We start from the raw sequence: 23,572 nt of genomic DNA on the forward strand, positions 1-23,572 counted from the left end.
GCATTAATATGGAGTTGGTCCCCCTTTGCTGCTATAACTACCTCCACTCTTCTGGGAAGGCTTTCCACTAGATGTTGGAACATTGCTGCAGGGACTTGCTTCCATTCAGCCACAAGAGCATTAGTGAGGTCGGGCGGGAGTTTAGGCTTGGCTCGCAGTTGGCGTTCCAATTCATCCCAAAGGTGTTCGATAGGGTTGAGGTCAGGCCTCTGTGCAGGCCAGTCAACTTCTTCTACACCGATATCGACCATCCATTTCTGTATGGACTTCACTTTGTGCACGGGGACATTGTCATGCTGAAACAGGAAAGGGCCTTCCTCAAACTGTTGCCACAAAATTTGAAGCACGTAAATGCACTAGGCGGTCCCGTTCTGTGAGGTTGCGGGGTCTACCACTTCGTGGCTGAGCCGTTATTGCTCCTAGACATTTCCACTTCACGGTGAAATAATTTACAGGTTACCGGGGAAGCTCTAGCAGGGCAGAAATTTGACGAACTGACTTGTTGGAAAGATGGCATCCAGCATTGAAAGTAACTGAGCTCTTCGGTAATGCAATTCTACTGCCAATGTTTGTCGATTGCATGACTGTGTGCTCAATTTTATACACCTGTCAGCAACGGTGTGGCTGAAATAGCCAAATCTACTAATTTGATGGGGTGTCCACATACTTTTGTATATACAGTGCATTCGGAAAGTATTCAGACCCCTTGACTTTTTCCACATTTTGTTACCTTATACTAAAATTGATTAAATGCATTTTTCCCTCGTCAATCTACACACAATACCCCATCAATACAAAACGAAAACAGTATTTTAGAAATGTTTGTAAATGTATTCAAATAAAAAAACAGAAATACCTTATTTACATAAGTATTCAGACTCTTTGCTATGAGACTCAAAATTGAGCTCATGTGCATCCTGTTTCCATTGATCATCCTTGAGATGTTTCTACAACTTCATTGTCCACCTGTGGTAAATACAATGATTAGACATGATTTGGAAAGGTCTGTCTATATAAGATCCCTCAGTTGACAGTGAAGGTCAGAGCAAAAACAAAGCCATGAGGTGGAAGGAATTGTCCGTAAAGAGACAGGATTGTGTCGAGGCACTGATCTGGGGAAGAGTACCAAACATTTCTGCCACATTGAAGGTCCCCAACAACACAGTGGCCTCATTCTTAAATGGAAGAAGTCCGGAACCACCAAGACTCTTCCTAGAGCGGTCCGCCTGGCCAAACTGGGGCAGAATAACCGTGGTCAGGGAGGTGACCAAGAACCCGATGGTCACTCTGACAGAGCTCCAGAGTTCCTCTACGGAGATGGAAAAATCTTCCAGAAGGACAACCATCTCTGCAGCACTCCACTAATCAGGCCGTTATGGTAAAGCCACTATAGGCACCTTAAGGACTCAGACCATGAGAAACAAGATTCTCTGGTTTGATGAATCAAACATTGAACTCTTTGGCCTGAATGCCAAGTGTCACATCTGGAGGAAACCTGGTATCATCTTTAAAGTGAAGCATGGTGGTGGCAGCATCATGCTGCGGGGACGGGAAGACTAGTCAGGTTCGAGGGAAAAATCTATGGAAAGTACAGAGAGATCCTTGATGAAAACCTGCTCCAGAGCACTCAGGTCCTCGGGCTGGGGTGAAGGTTCACCTTCCAACAGGAAAATGACCCTAAGCACACAGCCAAGACAACACAGGAGTGGCTTCCGGACAAGTCTTTGAATGTCCTTGAGTGGACCAGCCAGAGCTCGGATTTGAACCCAATCGAACATCTCTGGAGAGACCTGTAAATAGCTGTGCAGCAATGTTCCCCATCCAACCTGACAGAGCTTGAGGATCTGCAGAGAAGAATGGGAGAAACTCCCAAATACAGGTGTGCCAAGCTTGTAGCGTCATACCCGAGTAGACTCGAGGCTGTATTCACTGCCACAGGTGTTTCAACAAAGTACTGAGTAAAGGGTCTGAATATCTATGTTGCAAAAAAAAATACAACCTGTTTTTGCTTTGTCATTATGGGGTATTGTGATGTCATTATGGGGTATTGTGATGTCATTATGGGGTATTGTGATGTCATTATGGGGTATTGTGATGTCATTATGGGGTATTGTGTGTAGATTGATGAGGGGAAAAAAACTATTCAATCCATTTTAGAAAACGGCTGGAACGTAACAACATTGTGAAAAAGTCAAGAAGTCTGAATACTTTCCAAATGCCCCGTATCTGGAAACTACCTGCTGAGGGTCAGTGAAAGACGAGTCTTACAGTCCTGAGCGTTCTAAATAGCGGGCCAGTAGGCGGGGCGTTCTCTGTGATTTCACCGGATTTCTCTTTCCTCACTGGGTGGCGTCCAATCATTCTCCGAGGGGTTTAGCCAATGAGAACACACAGAGCAGTCATGACACTGGGTACAAGGACACAAGGACACTGGGTGCAAAGGACGCTGGTGCAAAGGACACTGGTGCAAAGGACACTGGGTGCAAAGGACACTGGGTGCAAAGGACACTGGGTAAAAAGCAGAGTTGGCCCACACCCCCGATGTTACAGTAACGCAGTGGAGGACAGGATAGAGAGACAAGCAGAACGGAGGATATGTGTCCCTCTGAGCGAGAGACGGAAACGAGGGAGCAAGGGGCCGTGGAGAGGAATCAGAGAGGAGAGGACAGAGAGGGACTAATGCTAGACTGTAGTACTGTGGTGCTTTCTCTCTTCCTCTGTACGGGGAGCGGTGGATTGGTTGGTCAGACGGAGCGACAGAGGAGGAAGGCAGATTAGAGTTCCCTGTGCTCGTTAGCATGGCTAGCTGATTAGCGTGTCTGTGTTCAGCCATCAGCTGGTCAGGTAGCTGTGCAGCTCTCTGGAGTTGATGCTCAGCACCACGCCCGAGTGGTTACCTAGCAACAAGGAGAGAGAGGAAGTAGTGAGACCAGAGTCGAGAGTCGGTAGGTTTTAAAAGAGAAAATACCACCTGCTTCTTTATCTTGCAACATTAAAACATTTCCTTGATCGTTCTTTTCTCTTTGACTGGATGACTGGTTGGTTCTCTTTCAACCAACCCATAGCTCTGATTTTAATTCATATTTCCGATTGATATAGGTATTAGAATGCTTAAAATGTTTTACCTTTAATTCACAATATCATTATGAGTTTAGTAGCTTTTATGAACAATATAACAGCAAATAGGGAATACCTTGCATTGTTAACTGTTCTGTTAACTGTTCTGTTAACTGCCTGGGTTTGTGAGTGGTAGCAGGCTGTTCTGTTAACTGCCTGGGTTTGTGAGTGGTAGCCGGCTGTTCTATTAACTGTTCTGTTAACTGCCTGGGCTTGTGAGTGGTAGCAGGCTGTTCTGTTAACTGTTCTGTTAACTGCCTGGGTTTGTGAGTGGTAGCAGGCTGTTCTGTTAACTGCCTGGGTTTGTGAGTGGTAGCAGGCTGTTCTGTTAACTGTTCTGTTAACTGCCTGGGCTTGTGAGTGGTAGCAGGCTGTTCTATTAACTGTTCTGTTAACTGCCTGGGCTTGTGAGTGGTAGCAGGCTGTTCTATTAACTGTTCTGTTAACTGCCTGGGCTTGTGAGTGGTAGCAGGCTGTTCTGTTAACTGTTCTGTTAACTGCCTGGGCTTGTGAGTGGTAGCAGGCTGTTCTGTTAACTGTTCTGTTAACTGCCTGGGCTTGTGAGTGGTAGCAGGCTGTTCTGTTAACTGCCTGGGCTTGTGAGTGGTAGCCGGCTGTTCTGTTAACTGTTCTGTTAACTGCCTGGGTTTGTGAGTGGTAGCAGGCTGTTCTGTTAACTGCCTGGGTTTGTGAGTGGTAGCAGGCTGTTCTGTTAACTGTTCTGTTAACTGCCTGGGCTTGTGAGTGGTAGCAGGCTGTTCTATTAACTGTTCTGTTAACTGCCTGGGCTTGTGAGTGGTAGCAGGCTGTTCTGTTAACTGCCTGGGCTTGTGAGTGGTAGCAGGCTGTTCTGTTAACTGCCTGGGCTTGTGAGTGGTAGCAGGCTGTTCTAACTTAACTGTTCTGTTAACTGCCTGGGCTTGTGAGTGGTAGCAGGCTGTTCTGTTAACTGTTCTGTTAACTGCCTGGGCTTGTGAGTGGTAGCAGGCTGTTCTATTAACTGTTCTGTTAACTGCCTGGGCTTGTGAGTGGTAGCAGGCTGTTCTGTTAACTGACTGGGCTTGTGAGTGGTAGCAGGCTGTTCTGTTAACTGCCTGGGCTTGTGAGTGGTAGCAGGCTGTTCTGTTAACTGTTCTGTTAACTGCCTGGGCTTGTGAGTGGTAGCAGGCTGTTCTGTTAACTGCCTGGGCTTGTGAGTGGTAGCAGGCTGTTCTATTAACTGTTCTGTTAACTGCCTGGGCTTGTGAGTGGTAGCAGGCTGTTCTATTAACTGTTCTGTTAACTGCCTGGGCTTGTGAGTGGTAGCAGGCTGTTCTGTTAACTGACTGGGCTTGTGAGTGGTAGCAGGCTGTTCTGTTAACTGCCTGGGCTTGTGAGTGGTAGCAGGCTGTTCTATTAACTGTTCTGTTAACTGCCTGGGCTTGTGAGTGGTAGCAGGCTGTTCTGTTAACTGACTGGGCTTGTGAGTGGTAGCAAGCTGTTCTGTTAACTGCCTGGGCTTGTGAGTGGTAGCAGGCTGTTCTATTAACTGTTCTGTTAACTGCCTGGGCATGTGAGTGGTAGCAGGCAGTTCTATTAACTGTTCTGTTAACTGCCTGGGCTTGTGAGTGGTAGCAGGCTGTTCTATTAACTGTTCTGTTAACTGCCTGGGCTTGTGAGTGGTAGCAGGCTGTTCTATTAACTGTTCTGTTAACTGCCTGGGCTTGTGAGTGGTAGCAGGCTGTTCTGTTAACTGACTGGGCTTGTGAGTGGTAGCAGGATGTTCTGTTAACTGCCTGGGCTTGTGAGTGGTAGCAGGCTGTTCTGTTAACTGTTCTGTTAACTGCCTGGGCTTGTGAGTGGTAGCCGGCTGTTCTGTTAACTGTTCTGTTAACTGTTCTGTTAACTGCCTGGGCTTGTGAGTGGTAGCAGGCTGTTCTGTTAACTGCCTGGGTTTGTGAGTGGTAGCTGTTCTGTTAACTGCCTGGGCTTGTTAACTGCCTGGGTTTGTGAGTGGTAGCAGGCTGTTCTGTTAACTGCCTGGGCTTGTGAGTGGTAGCAGGCTGTTCTGTTAACTGCCTGGGCTTGTGAGTGGTAGCCGGCTGTTCTGTTAACTGTTCTGTTAACTGCCTGGGTTTGTGAGTGGTAGCAGGCTGTTCTGTTAACTGCCTGGGCTTGTGAGTGGTAGCAGGCTGTTCTATTAACTGTTCTGTTAACTGCCTGGGCTTGTGAGTGGTAGCAGGCTGTTCTGTTAACTGTTCTGTTAACTGCCTGGGCTTTCTGTTATCTGCCTGGGTTTGTGGTAGCAGGCTGTTCTGTTAACTGACTGGGCTTGTGAGTGGTAGCAGGCTGTTCTGTTAACTGCCTGGGCTTGTGAGTGGTAGCAGGCTGTTCTATTAACTGTTCTGTTAACTGCCTGGGCTTGTGAGTGGTAGCAGGCTGTTCTGTTAACTGACTGGGCTTGTGAGTGGTAGCAAGCTGTTCTGTTAACTGCCTGGGCTTGTGAGTGGTAGCAGGCTGTTCTATTAACTGTTCTGTTAACTGCCTGGGCTTGTGAGTGGTAGCAGGCTGTTCTATTAACTGTTCTGTTAACTGCCTGGGCTTGTGAGTGGTAGCAGGCTGTTCTATTAACTGTTCTGTTAACTGCCTGGGCTTGTGAGTGGTAGCAGGCTGTTCTGTTAACTTAACTGTTCTGTTAACTGCCTGGGCTTGTGAGTGGTAGCAGGCTGTTCTATTAACTGTTCTGTTAACTGCCTGGGCTTGTGAGTGGTAGCAGGCTGTTCTGTTAACTGACTGGGCTTGTGAGTGGTAGCAGGCTGTTCTGTTAACTGCCTGGGCTTGTGAGTGGTAGCAGGCTGTTCTATTAACTGTTCTGTTAACTGCCTGGGCTTGTGAGTGGTAGCAGGCTGTTCTATTAACTGTTCTGTTAACTGCCTGGGCTTGTGAGTGGTAGCAGGCTGTTCTGTTAACTGACTGGGCTTGTGAGTGGTAGCAGGCTGTTCTATTAACTGTTCTGTTAACTGCCTGGGCTTGTGAGTGGTAGCAGGCTGTTCTATTAACTGTTCTGTTAACTGCCTGGGCTTGTGAGTGGTAGCAGGCTGTTCTGTTAACTGACTGGTTAACTGCTTTGTGAGTGGTAGCAGGCTGTTCTGTTAACTGCCTGGGCTTGTGAGTGGTAGCAGGCTGTTCTATTAACTGTTCTGTTAACTGCCTGGGCTTGTGAGTGGTAGCAGGCTGTTCTGTTAACTGACTGGGCTTGTGAGTGGTAGCAAGCTGTTCTGTTAACTGCCTGGGCTTGTGAGTGGTAGCAGGCTGTTCTGTTAACTGTTCTGTTAACTGCCTGGGCATGTGAGTGGTAGCAGGCAGTTCTGTTATTAACTGTTCTGTTAACTGCCTGGGCTTGTGAGTGGTAGCAGGCTGTTCTGTTAACTGTTCTGTTAACTGCCTGGGCTTGTGAGTGGTAGCAGGCTGTTCTAACTGCCTGGGTTTGTGATTAACTGTTCTGTTAACTGCCTGGGCTTGTGAGTGGTAGCAGGCTGTTCTGTTAACTGCTGGGCTTGTGAGTGGTAGCAGGCTGTTCTGTTAACTGCCTGGGCTTGTGAGTGGTAGCAGGCTGTTCTGTTAACTGTTCTGTTAACTGCCTGGGCTTGTGAGTGGTAGCAGGCTGTTCTAACTTAACTGTTCTGTTAACTGCCTGGGCTTGTGAGTGGTAGCAGGCTGTTCTATTAACTGTTCTGTTAACTGCCTGGGCTTGTGAGTGGTAGCAGGCTGTTCTGTTAACTGCCTGGGCTTGTGAGTGGTAGCAGGCTGTTCTGTTAACTGCCTGGGCTTGTGAGTGGTAGCAGGCTGTTCTGTTAACTGCTGTTAACTGCCTGGTTTGTGAGTGGTAGCTGGCTGTTCTGTTAACTGCCTGGGCTTGTGAGTGGTAGCAGGCTGTTCTGTTAACTGACTGGGCTTGTGAGTGGTAGCAGGCTGTTCTGTTAACTGTTCTGTTAACTGCCTGGGCTTGTGAGTGGTAGCCGGCTGTTCTGTTAACTGTTCTGTTAACTGTTCTGTTAACTGCCTGGGCTTGTGAGTGGTAGCCGGCTGTTCTGTTAACTGCCTGGGCTTGTGAGTGGTAGCAGGCTGTTCTGTTAACTGCCTGGGCTTGTGAGTGGTAGCCGGCTGTTCTGTTAACTGTTCTGTTAACTGCCTGGGCTTGTGAGTGGTAGCAGGCTGTTCTGTTAACTGCCTGGGCTTGTGAGTGGTAGCAGGCTGTTCTGTTAACTGCCTGGGCTTGTGAGTGGTAGCCGGCTGTTCTGTTAACTGTTCTGTTAACTGCCTGGGTTTGTGAGTGGTAGCAGGCTGTTCTGTTAACTGAACTGGGCTTGTGAGTGGTAGCAGGCTGTTCTGTTAACTGCCTGGGCTTGTGAGTGGTAGCAGGCTGTTCTGTTAACTGTTCTGTTAACTGCCTGGGCTTGTGAGTGGTAGCAGGCTGTTCTATTAACTGTTCTGTTAACTGCCTGGGTTTGTGAGTGGTAGCAGGCTGTTCTGTTAACTGTTCTGTTAACTGCCTGGGCTTGTGAGTGGTAGCAGGCTGTTCTGTTATTAACTGTTCTGTTAACTGCCTGGGCTTGTGAGTGGTAGCAGGCTGTTCTATTAACTGTTCTGTTAACTGCCTGGGCTTGTGAGTGGTAGCAGGCTGTTCTGTTAACTGCCTGGGCTTGTGAGTGGTAGCAGGCTGTTCTGTTAACTGCCTGGGCTTGTTAACTGCCTGGGCTTGTGAGTGGTAGCAGGCTGTTCTATTAACTGTTCTGTTAACTGCCTGGGCTTGTGAGTGGTAGCAGGCTGTTCTGTTATTAACTGTTCTGTTAACTGCCTGGGCTTGTGAGTGGTAGCAGGCTGTTCTGTTAACTGCCTGGGCTTGTGAGTGGTAGCAGGCTGTTCTGTTAACTGCCTGGGCTTGTGAGTGGTAGCAGGCTGTTCTGTTAACTGCCTGGGCTTGTGAGTGGTAGCAGGCTGTTCTGTTAACTGCCTGGGCTTGTGAGTGGTAGCAGGCTGTTCTGTTAACTGCCTGGGCTTGTGAGTGGTAGCAGGCTGTTCTATTAACTGTTCTGTTAACTGCCTGGGCTTGTGAGTGGTAGCAGGCTGTTCTATTAACTGTTCTGTTAACTGCCTGGGCTTGTGAGTGGTAGCAGGCTGTTCTGTTAACTGTTCTGTTAACTGCCTGGGCTTGTGAGTGGTAGCAGGCTGTTCTATTAACTGTTCTGTTAACTGCCTGGGCTTGTGAGTGGTAGCAGGCTGTTCTGTTAACTGCCTGGGCTTGTGAGTGGTAGCAGGCTGTTCTGTTAACTGCCTGGGCTTGTGAGTGGTAGCAGGCTGTTCTGTTAACTGCCTGGGCTTGTGAGTGGTAGCAGGCTGTTCTATTAACTGTTCTGTTAACTGCCTGGGTTTGTGAGTGGTAGCAGGCTGTTCTGTTAACTGTTCTGTTAACTGCCTGGGCTTGTGAGTGGTAGCAGGCTGTTCTATTAACTGTTCTGTTAACTGCCTGGGCTTGTGAGTGGTAGCAGGCTGTTCTGTTAACTGTTCTGTTAACTGCCTGGGCTTGTGAGTGGTAGCAGGCTGTTCTGTTAACTGCCTGGGCTTGTGAGTGGTAGCAGGCTGTTCTGTTAACTGCCTGCGCTTGTGAGTGGTAGCAGGCTGTTCTGTTAACTGCCTGGGCTTGTGAGTGGTAGCAGGCTGTTCTGTTAACTGCCTGGGCTTGTGAGTGGTAGCAGGCTGTTCTATTAACTGTTCTGTTAACTGCCTGGGCTTGTGAGTGGTAGCAGGCTGTTCTGTTAACTGCCTGGGCTTGTGAGTGGTAGCAGGCTGTTCTGTTAACTGCCTGGGCTTGTGAGTGGTAGCAGGCTGTTCTGTTAACTGCCTGGGCTTGTGAGTGGTAGCAGGCTGTTCTGTTAACTGCCTGGGCTTGTGAGTGGTAGCAGGCTGTTCTGTTAACTGCCTGGGCTTGTGAGTGGTAGCAGGCTGTTCTGTTAACTGTTCTGTTAACTGCCTGGGCTTGTGAGTGGTAGCAGGCTGTTCTGTTAACTGCCTGGGCTTGTGATTAACTGTTCTGTTAACTGCCTGGGCTTGTGAGTGGTAGCAGGCTGTTCTGTTAACTGTTCTGTTAACTGCCTGGGTTTGTGAGTGGTAGCAGGCTGTTCTGTTATTAACTGTTCTGTTAACTGCCTGGGCTTGTGAGTGGTAGCAGGCTGTTCTGTTAACTGTTCTGTTAACTGCCTGGGCTTGTGAGTGGTAGCAGGCTGTTCTGTTAACTGTTCTGTTAACTGCCTGGGCTTGTGAGTGGTAGCAGGCTGTTCTGCCTGGGTTTGTGATTAACTGTTCTGTTAACTGCCTGGGCTTGTGAGTGGTAGCAGGCTGTTCTGTTAACTGTTCTGTTAACTGCCTGGGCTTGTGAGTGGTAGCAGGCTGTTCTGTTAACTGCCTGGGCTTGTGAGTGGTAGCAGGCTGTTCTGTTAACTGCCTGGGTTTGTGAGTGGTAGCAGGCTGTTCTGTTAACTGCCTGGGCTTGTGAGTGGTAGCAGGCTGTTCTGTTAACTGCCTGGGCTTGTTTGAGTGGTACTGCCTGGGCTTGTTAACTGAGTGGTAGCAGGCTGTTCTGTTAACTGCCTGGGCTTGTGAGTGGTAGCAGGCTGTTCTGTTAACTGCCTGGGCTTGTGAGTGGTAGCAGGCTGTTCTGTTAACTGCCTGGGCTTGTGAGTGGTAGCAGGCTGTTCTGTTAACTGCCTGGGCTTGTGAGTGGTAGCAGGCTGTTCTGTTAACTGCCTGGGCTTGTGAGTGGTAGCCGGCTGTTCTGTTAACTGCCTGGGCTTGTGAGTGGTAGCCGGCTGTCCTGTTAACTGTTCTGTTAACTGCCTGGGCTTGTGAGTGGTAGCCGGCTGTCCTGTTAACTGCCTGGGCTTGTGAGTGGTAGCAGGCTGTTCTGTTAACTGCCTGGGCTTGTGAGTGGTAGCAGGCTGTTCTGTTAACTGCCTGGGCTTGTGAGTGGTAGCAGGCTGTTCTGTTAACTGCCTGGGCTTGTGAGTGGTAGCCGGCTGTTCTGTTAACTGCCTGGGCTTGTGAGTGGTAGCAGGCTGTTCTGTTAACTGCCTGGGTTTGTGAGTGGTAGCCGGCTGTTCTGTTAACTGCCTGGGCTTGTGAGTGGTAGCCGGCTGTTCTGTTATCTGCCTGGGTTTGTGAGTGGTAGCAGGCTGTTCTGTTAACTGCCTGGGCTTGTGAGTGGTAGCCGGCTGTTCTGTTATCTGCCTGGGTTTGTGAGTGGTAGCCGGCTGTTCTGTTAACTGCCTGGGCTTGTGAGTGGTAGCAGGCTATTCTGTTAACTGTTCTGTTAACTGCCTGGGCTTGTGAGTGGTAGCAGGCTGTTCTGTTAACTGTTCTGTTAACTGCCTGGGTTTGTGAGTGGTAGCCGGCTGTTCTGTTAACTGTTCTGTTAACTGCCTGGGTTTGTGAGTGGTAGCAGGCTGTTCTGTTAACTGCCTGGGTTTGTGAGTGGTAGCCGGCTGTTCTGTTATCTGCCTGGGCTTGTGAGTGGTAGCCGGCTGTTCTGTTAACTGCCTGGGCTTGTGAGTGGTAGCAGGCTGTTCTGTTATCTGCCTGGGTTTGTGAGTGATAGCCGGCTGTTCTGTTATCTGCCTGGGCTTGTGAGTGGTAGCAGGCTGTTCTGTTAGTAGTAGTGGGGGTTAGTCCTAATCCTGATCAGGGAACAGAAGGCTGGGCTACCTTCTGTGTTACCTAGAGTCTGTGAGTCCAGATCGTCGTCGATAAACTCCTCCCCCTGGATGATGTGCTGCGTGTCCTCACTGTGATTGACAGGGCTGGTCATCTCCTGCTCCTTCTCATTGTGCATCTGGGCGTACACATTCCGGCCGGGCAGCTTTCTGAAAAACAGCGGAGGATAGGCATCCTCAGTCCTAAGCCAAGGACTGTGGGATTTGTAGTTTTGATAAGCGGTTTGGCTGGAGTTGTAGTTCATGTTAATGAGTGACAGATTGTGGACTTTGTGCATCGGATGCAAAGTATGTGCTATTGGTGTAACTGGTGAACAAAAGACAAATCATGCACAACATATTAATGTCGAATCTAGATTCATCAAGTACATGCATTTATGTATTCTATAGACAGTCGGAAGTTTACACACACTTAGGTTGGAGTCATGAAAACTCGTTTTTCACCCACTCCACAAATGTCAAGTTAAAAAACTATAGTTTAGGCAAGTCGGTTAGGACATCTACTTTGTGCATGACACAAGTAATTTTTCCAACAATTGTTTACAGACAGATTATTTCACTGTATCACAATTCCAGTGGGTCAAAAGTTTAAAAACACTAAGTTGACTCTGCCTTTAAACAGCTTGGAAAATTCCTGAAAATTATGTCATGGCTTTAGAAGCTTCTGATAGGCTAATTGACATAATTTGAGTCAATTGGAGTTGTACCCGTGGATGTATTTCAAGGCCTACCTTCGAACTCAGTGCCTCTTTGCTTGACATTATGGGAAAATCAAAAGAAATCAGCCAAGACCTCAGAAGAAAATGGTAGACCTCCACAAGTCTGGTTCATCCTTGGGAGCAATTTCCAAACACCTGAAGGTACCATTGTCATCTGTACAAACAATAGTATGCAAGTATAAACACCATGGGACCACGCAACCGTCATAGCGCTCAGGAAGGAGATGCGTTCTGTCTCCTAGAGATGAACGTACTTTCGTGCGAAAAGTGCAAATCAATCCCAGAACAACAGCAAAGGACCGTGTGAAGATGCTGGAGGAAACACGTACAAAAGTATCTATATCCACAATAAAACGAGTCCTATATCGACATAACCTGAAAGGCCGCTCAGCAAGGAAGAAGCCACTGCTTCCAAAACCGCCATAAAAAAAGCCAGACTACGGTTTGAAACTGCATATGGGGATAAAGATCACACTTTTTGGAGAAATGTCCTCTGGTCTGATGAAACAAAAGTAGAACCGTTTGGCCATAATGACCATCGTTATGTTTGGAGGAAAAAGGGGGAGGCTTGCAAGCCGAAGAACACCATCCCAACCGTGAAGCACGGGGGTGGCAGCATCATGCTGTGGGGGTGCTTTGCTGCAGGAGGGACTGGTGCACTTCACAAAATAGATGACATCATGAGGCAGGAAAATGATGTGGATATTTTGAAGCAACATCTCAAGACATCAGTCAGGAAGTTAAAGCTTGGTGGCAAATGGGTCTTTCAGTTTTAATGACTCCAACCTAAATGTATGTAAACTTCCAACTTCAACTGTATGTATTCACCTACTGTATCTTAATACATGCAGTTAGGTTTTCATCTGTAGTCATGGTTATGTTTTCATCTGTAGTCATGGTTATGTTTTCATCTGTAGTCATGGTTATGTTTTCATCTGTAGTCATGGTTATGTTTTCATCTGTAGTCATGGTTATGTTTTCATCTGTAGTCATGGTTATGTTTTCATCTGTAGTCATGGTTATGTTTTCATCTGTAGTCATGGTTATGTTTTCATCTGTAGTCATGGTTATGTTTTCATCTGTAGTCATGGTTATGTTTTCATCTGTGGTCATGGTTATGTTTTCATCTGTAGTCATGGTTATGTTTTCATCTGTAGTCATGGTTATGTTTTCATCTGTAGTCATGGTTATGTTTTCATCTGTAATCATGCAACGCTTCAGAGGAGGACTGGCCAGTAAAGTGCCCAGTGCAAATCTCAGATATGTATGTCTAAAATAGCCTGGTCCCAGATCTGTTTGTGCTTTAGTCTACTCTATTGTCATTGTCGAGTGAAATCATGTTTTGCATGAGAATTCCATAAGTAGTTGGCAAGAGAGCAGCAACAGACTGGCAGCCATACAGGCTAAGTCTATAAGACCCACCTCTTGAACTTGTAGAGGATGAAGGATCCAGTAGCGAGGAGGCTGATGAGGAAGATGACAGACAGAGCCCAGACTCCAGGACCTGCCATTCCACCCTGAGAACCTGCAGGGGAGACAGACAACACACAAACATTATGATATGACACACACACACACACACACACACACACACACACACACACACACACACACACACACACACACACACACACACACACACACACACACACACACACACACACACACACACACACACACACACACACACACACACACACACACAAGCATAGCCAACGCACATCAGATGGGAAATGAACACAGGGTAGGTAACACACACACACCTCCTTTGGATGTGGGCCCCTGAGACACAAACAAGATTATAGCTTCCATGTCACAATAAACCCCAACAGAAATGCTAACACTCCATTCCACTCCGCTTCAATAAACCCCAACAGAAATGCTAACACTCCATTCCACTCCAATAAACCCCAACAGAAATGCTAACACTCCATTCCACTCCAATAAACCCCAACAGAAATGCTAACACTCCATTCCACTCCTCCATTCCACTCCGCTTCAATAAACCCAACAGAAATGCTAACACTCCATTCAATAAAGCCCAACAGAAATGCTAACACTCCATTCCACTCCGCTTCAATAAACCCCAACAGAAATGCTAACACTCCATTCCACTCCGCTTCAATAAAGCCCAACAGAAATGCTAACACTCCATTCCACTCCGCTTCAATAAACCCCAACAGAAATGCTAACACTCCATTCCACTCCGCTTCAATAAAGCCCAACAGAAATGCTAACACTCCATTCCACTCCGCTTCACCCAACAGAAATCCACTCCATTCCACTCCGCTTCAATAAACCCCAACAGAAATGCTAACACTCCATTCCACTCCGCTTCAATAAACCCCAACAGAAATGCTAACACTCCATTCCACTCCGCTTCAATAAACCCCAACAGAAATGCTAACACTCCATTCCACTCCGCTTCAATAAACCCCAACAGAAATGCTAACACTCCATTCCACTCCGCTTCAATAAACACCACACAGTGTTCAACAACACACCACATGGTCAGGAGAAGAGATCCGCAACCAAACTGTCCAAGAAAAGATCAAGTTCAAAAGGAAAGGGAATAGATTAGACATCATTGAAACATATTCTTTACCTCTGCAGATTTTGTGAAAAAATAACTAACATTTGAGCAATTTAGTAGGTAAAAACTTAGGGAAATAACACTGAAAGCAGAGAGCAAGTAACAGGAACCCCAAACCAATCAGATTGGAGGAAAGGTAGGCTCCTTTTGAGAAAGCAGGAAGTAAAAGTGAGAAAAAGGTTATGTGGGGTGACTAACACGCACCAATCTCCGTCGCTCTCGTGGACGACTCATTAGCTACTAGTCATTTGAAATAGATTGATAAAAACTCAATTATCCATTCAGAGTGTAACATGAAACCAAATAATGAAATGGAGAAATGATCATAAATCATATTTACAACATCACAATGGCATGATTACAGGAATTAGAACGGTAATATGCTTTGGTTACCTGCGTTCGGGTCAGCTAGCGTCACCAACACCTGTAGACCTCCTCGTACAATGAAGCTAACGTTGTTGTCTTTGAAGGCCTGTTTGATGGCAGGGATACGCTGTGGAAGAAATGTAAAACACAACCATTACAGAGAGGTAAATTACTGCAGTGAGTGACATTTATTTTATTATACCAATATGTACTTGCTGTCAACTGTGGCAGTTGTGGAAAAAAAGTCAACAGTTGAACGAGTTGCCGAGGTAATTGGAAATAAAAAATGTTTTCATGAATTAGGCTATTTTCTCTTGACCCATGTGGTTTATTTACTAGACAATATGGACACAGATATAAAAAGTGAATACTATTTATGAATCAGGATTGGGCTCGATTCCATTTCAATTCCAGTCAATTCAGGAAAACATTGGAATTCAAATTCCAGTTCTCTTCAATGCTTTTCAATGAGGAACATTTGGAATTGGAGTTTGGTTTTATTTTTGAATTGACTGGATTTGAAATGAAATTGACCCCAATCTGGATATGAACAATTTAAAAAAAAAAAAGTTATTAAAGTATAAATTAACTAAGATTGCCATAGATGTTCCGTTAATTACCTAAATTACTGAAGATTCTGGCAACTTTGGTAAATTACCTGTAGCTTTGGAACCCTAAGTGAGGCTACAGTGTGTCACTTAGTTAGGTAGTGTGTGTGTGCTAGTGTACCTTATCCACAAACACGCTCCTCTTATCACGCTGGCTCTCTGGTGGGAGAACGTACAGGTCAGCTGTGGTGGGCAGGCCCCGCTTCACCATGGTTACCAGGGACACCTGGGGGATACCTGTGATCTGGGGGTTAAAGGTCATGTTCAAACTAGACCCTCCTCCATCGCCGAATGTGTTTTTTTTCTCCCATTTCATTATTATCATCTCTATCAAATCGAACCATTGAACATATTGAGGCCAATGCAGATACTATCATGATGTATCCTGAAGAATAGAGGGGTCGTGTTACGTTACAGCATCAGGTCATGTATGAGGTGAGTACAGTAGACCCACCTTTGACAATATCTTGGTGACCACCTGACCCACGTCCTCCCTCCACTCTGGAATGTTGGGGTTGAGGCGGTCCAGGTTACTGCTGAAGGCAAGGGGGATGACCTGGAAACGGTCTGGGATCCAATAGAACACACAGGAAGTCAACACCAAAGGCAACCATTTTGGGTTACAGCATTCAGAATGAACAATAATGGAAGCCTCCATATTAATGACACCATATTCATTTCTACTATTTGGAGGCTTTAGAACAAGTCAACAGTTTGTCATTATCCCACAACGCCCTTCTGCAGTATGTTTATTCTGTATCATCAGTTCCCTTGGGGGTAAGATAATACAGTACATTTCTGCTCAGTTAGCAATCTCTCATGAATAAATCAAACTCCTCTATGGACATCGTTACCCAGTGACACAGCAGCACATGACATCATGGAGAACCCAGGAACTAGAGCTATTAAAAACAAAACAAAATAAGTAAGTCTGAAGCTGAAAAATAAAAGAAATTCACTCTGAGCACCAAACACTCCACCGATGCTCTACCGAGGTTTCCCTGTTCACAGCTTTGACCTACTACAGGTAGCTACAGTATGTTGGTCTATCGTGATTCACACAATGTGTATGCAGGTTGCTTAGGATATCAAACAGCTTGGCTTGGACGACGGAAAACCGTTTTGACCCATAGACAATCAGGGGAAAAGCACAATTTCAAAAGTGTCACACAATTGGAGGGTGAATTGTAGGCTGCAATCACACCCTGTCCATTGCCACTCAACAATGCTTTTATGAGCCATCTAAAATACAGTATAGTGTTTCTCGGCAACGGCCAGACGGATCATGACGAGGGGCGGGAGGTGTGTTGTGTACCTCATTTCAAGTTGGCTTGTGAATTTTCATAGATTTTTATTAGTGGCATATTGAATTTAACATTGAGCTTCAACCAATGCATATACATATAACGTAATTCATATAATAACATCATAAATAGTTGATGTACATCTAGGTTTGCAAAGCTACTGGTACTTTACCAAAGTTACCGGAATCATCAGTAATCTATGGTAATCTATCGTAATTTATACTTGAATAACTTGTAAAAAATGTATTAATTTATATCTGTGTCCACATTGTCCATGAGTTTCTAGTAGAGAAAATTGCCTAATTAATGAAAATAGCATTTCATCAACAATTAACTCTGCAACTCGTCCAGCTAATGAGCTTTTTCCACAACTGCCACCAGTTTGATGGCAAAACATTGACAACAAATACATATTGACATAGTAAAATTTTAAAAAGTGTATAAATATATATATATATATAAAGGATGTGTCATGCTGAAACACTCATATTAAACACCAGTGGTAATCACTAAGTTAAAGGTTTATATTTAGGTTTTACAGCATTGTCATTCCATTTTTTATTTGAAATTGTAATGATTTCTGTGACATATTTTACATGTGATAAGGCCACACCTAGGGCCAGAGATAATTACAGACACCTGCAAAAATCTATATCAAATCCTTGAAAGATACAAAAATTCTGGTATATATCAATAATAATTAGCACTGTAATGTTCCCTCTCTCTTACCGTAGACGTGGACGTTCTTGGTGTCCTGCACCATGGAGCGTCCGTTAGAGGCCTGGACGGTGACAGACACCTCTCCTTCCTCAGGGAACCTCGTTATCAGACTGTTCCCCAGGGACATCTTGGGCTGAATGGGACGCATTAAAACACATTGATTCGTTCACCAGTGTTAAGCTTAGCTTTTTTCTCTTCACAGTGAGAATTTGGCCTACGGCTCAGATCAACCCTTGAGGTTTAGCTTCCATCACCTACTGGAGAAACATTTAAACCTGTAGGTTGTGTGTGTGTATGGTGTGTGTTAGTATACATTACCTGTAGGTTGTGTGTGAGTAAGGTGTGTGTGTGTGTGTATGGTGTGTGTTAGTATACATTACCTGTAGGTTATGTGTGTGTAAGGTGTGTGTCAGTATACATTACCTGTAGGTTATGTGTGTGTCAGTATACATTACATGTAGGTTGTGTGTGTGTGTGTGTGTGTGTGTGTGTGTGTGTGTGTGTGTGTGTGTGTGTGTGTGTGTGTGTGTGTGTGTGTGTGTGTGTGTGTGTGTGTGTGTGTGTGTGTGTGTGTGTGTGTGTAGGTGTGTGTGTGTGTGTGTGAGGTGTGTGTGTGTGTGTGTGTGTGTGTGTGTGTGTGTGTGTGTGTGTGTGTGTGTGTGTGTGTGTGTGTGTGTGTGTGTGTGTGTGTGTGTGTGTGTGTGTGTGTCAGTATACATTACCTGCAGGTTGTCTCCTGTCCACCAGTAGAAGACAGTCAGGTTGGCCTCAAAGGGAAGCACCACAGCTGTCAGGTTGACTTCCTGGTTAATCCCGGCGATGGGAACTACTTCTAGGTGAACTTCCTGTAGAGGGGCTGTGACCTGGATATATATGGTGGCCTGATCGTGTCCGGCAACGTTCTCAGCCTTGACGGTGACGCGGTAGACTCCCTGCTGTTCGTAGCGGTGCTGGATGGGTTCGTCTGTCACCGTCAGGTTCTGGTAGATGGCCCTCATCCCGTCCCCCAGATCCACCTGGTACTTAGTGCTGCTGGTGTCACCCTGGGTGAGGGAGGAGGTACAGGAAGAGAACGTCACTGAACTGAGAACTGAGATAAACTAATGCTCTATTTCATCTAGTTGCAGTTATAAGGAGTCTCGTGTGAGTCATCATAAACTGGCATTCGGAAAACAGGGGGAAATCTCTTTTTATTTATTTATTTACTTTATTTCACCTTTATTTAACCAGGTAGGCCAGTTGAGAACACCTTCATTTAACCAGGTAGGCCAGTTGAGAACACCTTTATTTAACCAGGTAGGCTAGTTGAGAACACCTTTATTTAACCAGGTAGCCTAGTTGAGAACACCTTTATTTAACCAGGTAGGCTAGTTGAGAACACCTTTATTTAACCAGGTAGGCTAGTTGAGAACACCTTTATTTAACCAGGTAGGCTAGTTGAGAACACCTTTATTTAACCAGGTAGGCTAGTTGAGAACACCTTTATTTAACCAGGTAGGCCAGTTGAGAACACCTTTATTTAACCAGGTAGGCTAGTTGAGAACACCTTTATTTAACCAGGCAGGCCAGTTGAGAACACCTTTATTTAACCAGGTAGGCTAGTTGAGAACACCTTTATTTAACCAGGTAGGCTAGTTGAGAACACCTTTATTTAACCAGGTAGGCCAGTTGAGAACACCTTTATTTAACCAGGTAGGCTAGTTGAGAACACCTTTATTTAACCAGGTAGGCTAGTGGAGAACACCTTTATTTAACCAGGTAGGCTAGTTGAGAACACCTTTATTTAACCAGGTAGGCCAGTTGAGAACACCTTTATTTAACCAGGTAGGCTAGTTGAGAACACCTTTATTTAACCAGGCAGGCCAGTTGAGAACACCTTTATTTAACCAGGTAGGCTAGTTGAGAACACCTTTATTTAACCAGGTAGGCCAGTTGAGAACACCTTTATTTAACCAGGTAGGCTAGTTGAGAACACCTTTATTTAACCAGGTAGACTAGTTGAGAACACCTTTATTTAACCAGGTAGGCTAGTTGAGAACACCTTTATTTAACCAGGTAGGCTAGTTGAGAACACCTTTATTTAACCAGGTAGGCTAGTTGAGAACACCTTTATTTAACCAGGTAGGCCAGTTGAGAACACCTTTATTTAACCAGGTAGGCTAGTTGAGAACACCTTTATTTAACCAGGTAGGCTAGTTGAGAACACCTTTATTTAACCAGGTAGGCTAGTTGAGAACACCTTTATTTAACCAGGTAGGCTAGTTGAGAACACCTTTATTTAACCAGGTAGGCTAGTTGAGAACACCTTTATTTAACCAGGTAGGCTAGTTGAGAACACCTTTATTTAACCAGGTAGGCTAGTTGAGAACACCTTTATTTAACCAGGTAGGCTAGTTGAGAACAGCTTTATTTAACCAGGTAGGCCAGTTGAGAACACCTTTATTTAACCAGGTAGGCTAGTTGAGAACACCTTTATTTAACCAGGTAGGCTAGTTGAGAACACCTTTATTTAACCAGGTAGGCTAGTTGAGAACACCTTTATTTAACCAGGTAGGCTAGTTGAGAACACCTTTATTTAACCAGGTAGGCTAGTTGAGAACACCTTTATTTAACCAGGTAGGCCAGTTGAGAACACCTTTATTTAACCAGGTAGGCTAGTTGAGAACACCTTTATTTAACTAGGTAGGCCAGTTGAGAACAAGTTCTCATTTACAACTGTGACCTGGCCAAGATAAAGCAAAGCAGTTCGACACATACAACAACACAGAGTTACACATGGAGTAAAACAAACATACAGTCAATAATACAGTAGAAAAATAAGTCTATATACGATGTGAGCAAGTGAGGTGAGATAAGGGAGGTAAAGGCAAAAAAAGTCCATGGTGGCGAAGTAAATACAATTATAGCAAGTAAAACACTGGAATGGTAGATTTGCAGTGGAAGAATGTGCAAAGTAGAGATAGAAATAATGGGGTGCAAAGGAGCAAAATAAATAAATACAGTAGGGGAAGAGGTAGTTGTTTGGGCTAAATTATAGGTGGGCTATGTACAGGTGCAGTAATCTGTGAGCTGCTCTGACAGCTGGTGCTTAAAGCTAGTGAGGGAGATAAGTGTTTCCAGTTTCAGAGATTTTTGTAGTTCATTCCAGTCATTGTCAGCAGAGAACTGGAAGGAGAGGCGGCCAAAGGATGAATTGGTTTTGGGGGTGACCAGAGAGATATACCTGCTGGAGCGTGTGCTACAGGTGGGTGCTGCTAGGGTGACCAGCGAGCTGAGATAAGGGAGGACTTTACCTAGCAGGGTCTTGTAGATGACATGTAGCCAGTGGGTTTGGCGACGAGTATGAAGGCGAGGGCCAGCCAACGAGAGCATACAGGTCGCAGTGGTGGGTAGTATATGGGGCTTTGGTGACAAAACAGATGGCACTGTGATAGACTGCATCCAATTTATTGAGTAGGGTATTGGAGGCTATTTTGTAAATGACATGGCCCGAAGTCCAGGATAGGTAGGATGGTCATGTTTGGCAGCATGAGTGAAGGATGCTTTGTTTCGAAATAGGAAGCCAATTCTAGATTTAACTTTGGATTGGAGATGTTTGATGTGAGTCTGGAAGGAGAGTTTACAGTCTAACCAGACACCTAGGTATTTATAGTTGTCCACATATCCACATAAGTCAGAACCGTAGTGATCCTGGACGGGCGGGCAGCTGCAGGCAGTGATCGGTTGAAGCGCATGCATTTAGTTTTACTTGTATTTAAGAGCAGTTGGAGGCCACGGAAGGAGAGTTGTATGGCATTGAAGCTCGTCTGGAGGTTAGTTAACACAGTGTCCAAACAAGGGACAGAAGTATACAGAATGGTGTCGTCTGCGTAGAGGTGGATCAGAGACTCGCCTGGCTATGGCTATTACTAACTGGCTATTGTTACAATCACACAGACAAAGTCACAAAAACACATACATTTACTCCACACAGCCACACACAACAACCTCACCCCCAGGATTTGCTCTCAATTCTGACTTAAGTAAACAGTACCTGCTCCTGGTGGACAATGAAGGTGATGTCATCACCAGGCGCCACAGCCAGCATCTGTCCTTTGATGCCCAGCTGGAGGCCTCTGGGCGGCAGCAGAGGACAGGTGTGCTGCTTGGCGCTCTGCTGCTTGTTCACTCCCCCTTCACACAAGTTGGACACAACCTTCCTGTACCTGCAACACAGCCGTACCAACGTCAGGAAACAGGCTTGAGGTGTCGTACAGGGAGGGTAGAGACGGGTGTACTAAAACAATCATTATGGCCTTTCCTTTATTGAGATAAGGTAGGGAGAGGGAGAGTGGTGAAAGCAATGTGTATGTGTTAGGGTTAGATTTTGGGTTAAGGGTTAGGGAAAATAGGAATTTGAATGAATGGGACTGAATTGGATGTCCCCACAAGGTTAGCTGCACAAGATTGTGTGTGTGTGTGTGTGTGTGTGTGTGTGTGTGTGTGTGTGTGTGTGTGTGTGTGTGTGTGTGTGTGTGTGTGTGTGTGTGTGTGTGTGTGTGTGTGTGTGTGTGTGTGTGTGTGTGTGTGTGTGTGTGTGTGTGTGTGTGTGTGTGTGTGTGTGTGTGTGTGTGTGTGCGTGTGTGTGCGTGTGCGAGTGCTTGCGTGTATACTACTATTCCTCACCCAGTACTGGACTCAAAGTTGTGTCCCTGGTGACAGTCGTCAGGCGGTGAGTCTGGGTTGTGCCAGAAGTCAGCGAAGCATCTATCTCCCTCTGTTTTGAGGCTCTGGGCACGTTCAAACCCATAGTCACTGAACACACAGAGTAAGAGGAGAACGTTACCCCCAGACACTGACCTAAGGCTAGTTAATGTTGCTCCCCCTGATGGTTGAGGCTAGGATTGGAGGATGGTCAACTGGTTCTAGAACAGTAGATAAGGGTAAACTGGTTCTAGAACAGTAGATAAGGGTAAACTGGTCCTAGAACAGTTGATAAGGGTAAACTGGTCCTAGAACAGTAGATAAGGGTAAACTGGTTCTAGAACAGTAGATAAGGGTAAACTGGTTCTAGAACAGTAGATAGGGTAAACTGGTTCTAGAACAGTAGATAAGGGAAAACTGGTCCTAGAACAGTAGATAAGGGTAAACTGGTTCTAGAACAGTAGATAAGAGTAAACTGGTTCTAGAACAGTAGATAAGGGAAAACTGGTCCTAGAACAGTAGATAAGGGTAAGTTCCTTCCAGTTTGCAGAGAAAGGGCAAAGGTCAAATACAGTTCATGAGCTCAATGATCGATAGACACCAACATCACACACGCCAACAGGATCAATATCAATTATCTAGTCTACATACAGCATCGATTGATTGTTTATAGTGAATTACAGTGTTATTCTCATTCAGGAACAGAGTTGGAAATGAAAGATGATCCTCATTGAAAATACTTCTATTGGATTTTCAATTAATCTCCTAAACAGAAAAGGAATCGAAGCCTAACCCTGACTGTGACGCATATCATATTTGTTTATCTCAAGTCTGTACCTTAATAAGTATAGTCTATTGCACTAGAGTGTGTTGGCTCTGGTGTGGTGTCTCACCAGTTGAAGTCTTTCTCGGAGCACTGGCAGGGCTTGGTAGTCAGGGCGGAGGTGTAGCTCCTCCCCTTGATACAGAACGCAGTGTCCTTCCTCTTCCTGAAACTTCTCTCCTGACCCATGATGCACTTCTCTCCCTGAGGAGGGCCAAAAGTATACATTTGCTAACTGTAAAGGTGCAGGATACACACAACATTTTTACAAAGACAGGAGTGTGTGTGTGTGTGTGTGTGTGTGTGTGTGTGTGTGTGTGTGTGTGTGTGTGTGTGTGTGTGTGTGTGTGTGTGTGTGTGTGTGTGTGTGTGTGTGTGTGTGTGTGTGTGTGTGTGTGTGTGTGTGTGTGTGTGTGTTGACTACCTGCAGATCTGTGAGTTTCCAGGAGTCGTAGTCTCCCTCTGTACATTGTCTGGGGAATGACTGTCTGAAGTCCACCTTGACCAGCTCCCAGTCTGACCGATAGCTGATGTGACCGAACACCCTGGAGGGAGAGACACACAGGAGAAATACAGATCTAATATGATCATATCATCACTTTGATGTCTGTTTACTGTCTACTGTCTTAGAAAACTGTAGATATTTCTTCATAAAGACTCGAGACGTGACTCCTGTTCCATATCCACTGTCCACGGTCTCAGCCAACCCCCTCTTTTGGGAACAAGGCAGTCTGAAAGTAGCATTGTGACATGACAGCGCTCCAGCCTGACTCTTTTCATCAGCACTAATGAGTAGGGATCCACTTAAGGGCTCCTGGAAATGATACCTTTCTATAGTCCATACTTTGCATATTAAACACACAGATGCCCCAGTAAATTATGAGGGCCTTCAAA

General features: G+C 45.6%; 2 protein-coding genes across 2 annotated transcripts in view; one reads left to right on the forward strand and one right to left on the reverse strand.

The window, feature by feature from the left end:
* Positions 1-23,572, forward strand: part of LOC124014474 (tripartite motif-containing protein 14-like) — a 435,501-nt gene that overhangs the window by 272,028 nt on the left and 139,901 nt on the right. The gene's annotated exons all lie outside the window — the stretch shown is intronic.
* Positions 1,839-23,572, reverse strand: part of sorcs2 (sortilin-related VPS10 domain containing receptor 2) — a 606,252-nt gene continuing 584,518 nt past the window's right edge. Inside the window, exons 15-26 of the mRNA XM_046329541.1 lie at positions 23,103-23,223; positions 22,749-22,882; positions 21,838-21,966; positions 21,206-21,377; positions 17,895-18,215; positions 17,182-17,305; positions 15,603-15,715; positions 15,270-15,392; positions 14,568-14,667; positions 13,004-13,106; positions 10,855-11,012; positions 1,839-2,897 (exon numbers count right to left, since the gene is read on the reverse strand). Of these exons, the coding sequence (XP_046185497.1) occupies positions 2,833-2,897; positions 10,855-11,012; positions 13,004-13,106; positions 14,568-14,667; positions 15,270-15,392; positions 15,603-15,715; positions 17,182-17,305; positions 17,895-18,215; positions 21,206-21,377; positions 21,838-21,966; positions 22,749-22,882; positions 23,103-23,223 (1,663 nt within the window). The 3' untranslated portion in view covers positions 1,839-2,832. The remainder of the gene's footprint in view (positions 2,898-10,854; positions 11,013-13,003; positions 13,107-14,567; positions 14,668-15,269; positions 15,393-15,602; positions 15,716-17,181; positions 17,306-17,894; positions 18,216-21,205; positions 21,378-21,837; positions 21,967-22,748; positions 22,883-23,102; positions 23,224-23,572) is intronic.

The sequence above is a fragment of the Oncorhynchus gorbuscha genome, linkage group LG25 (assembly GCF_021184085.1).
Source record: "Oncorhynchus gorbuscha isolate QuinsamMale2020 ecotype Even-year linkage group LG25, OgorEven_v1.0, whole genome shotgun sequence".
Classification (NCBI taxonomy): domain Eukaryota; kingdom Metazoa; phylum Chordata; class Actinopteri; order Salmoniformes; family Salmonidae; genus Oncorhynchus; species Oncorhynchus gorbuscha.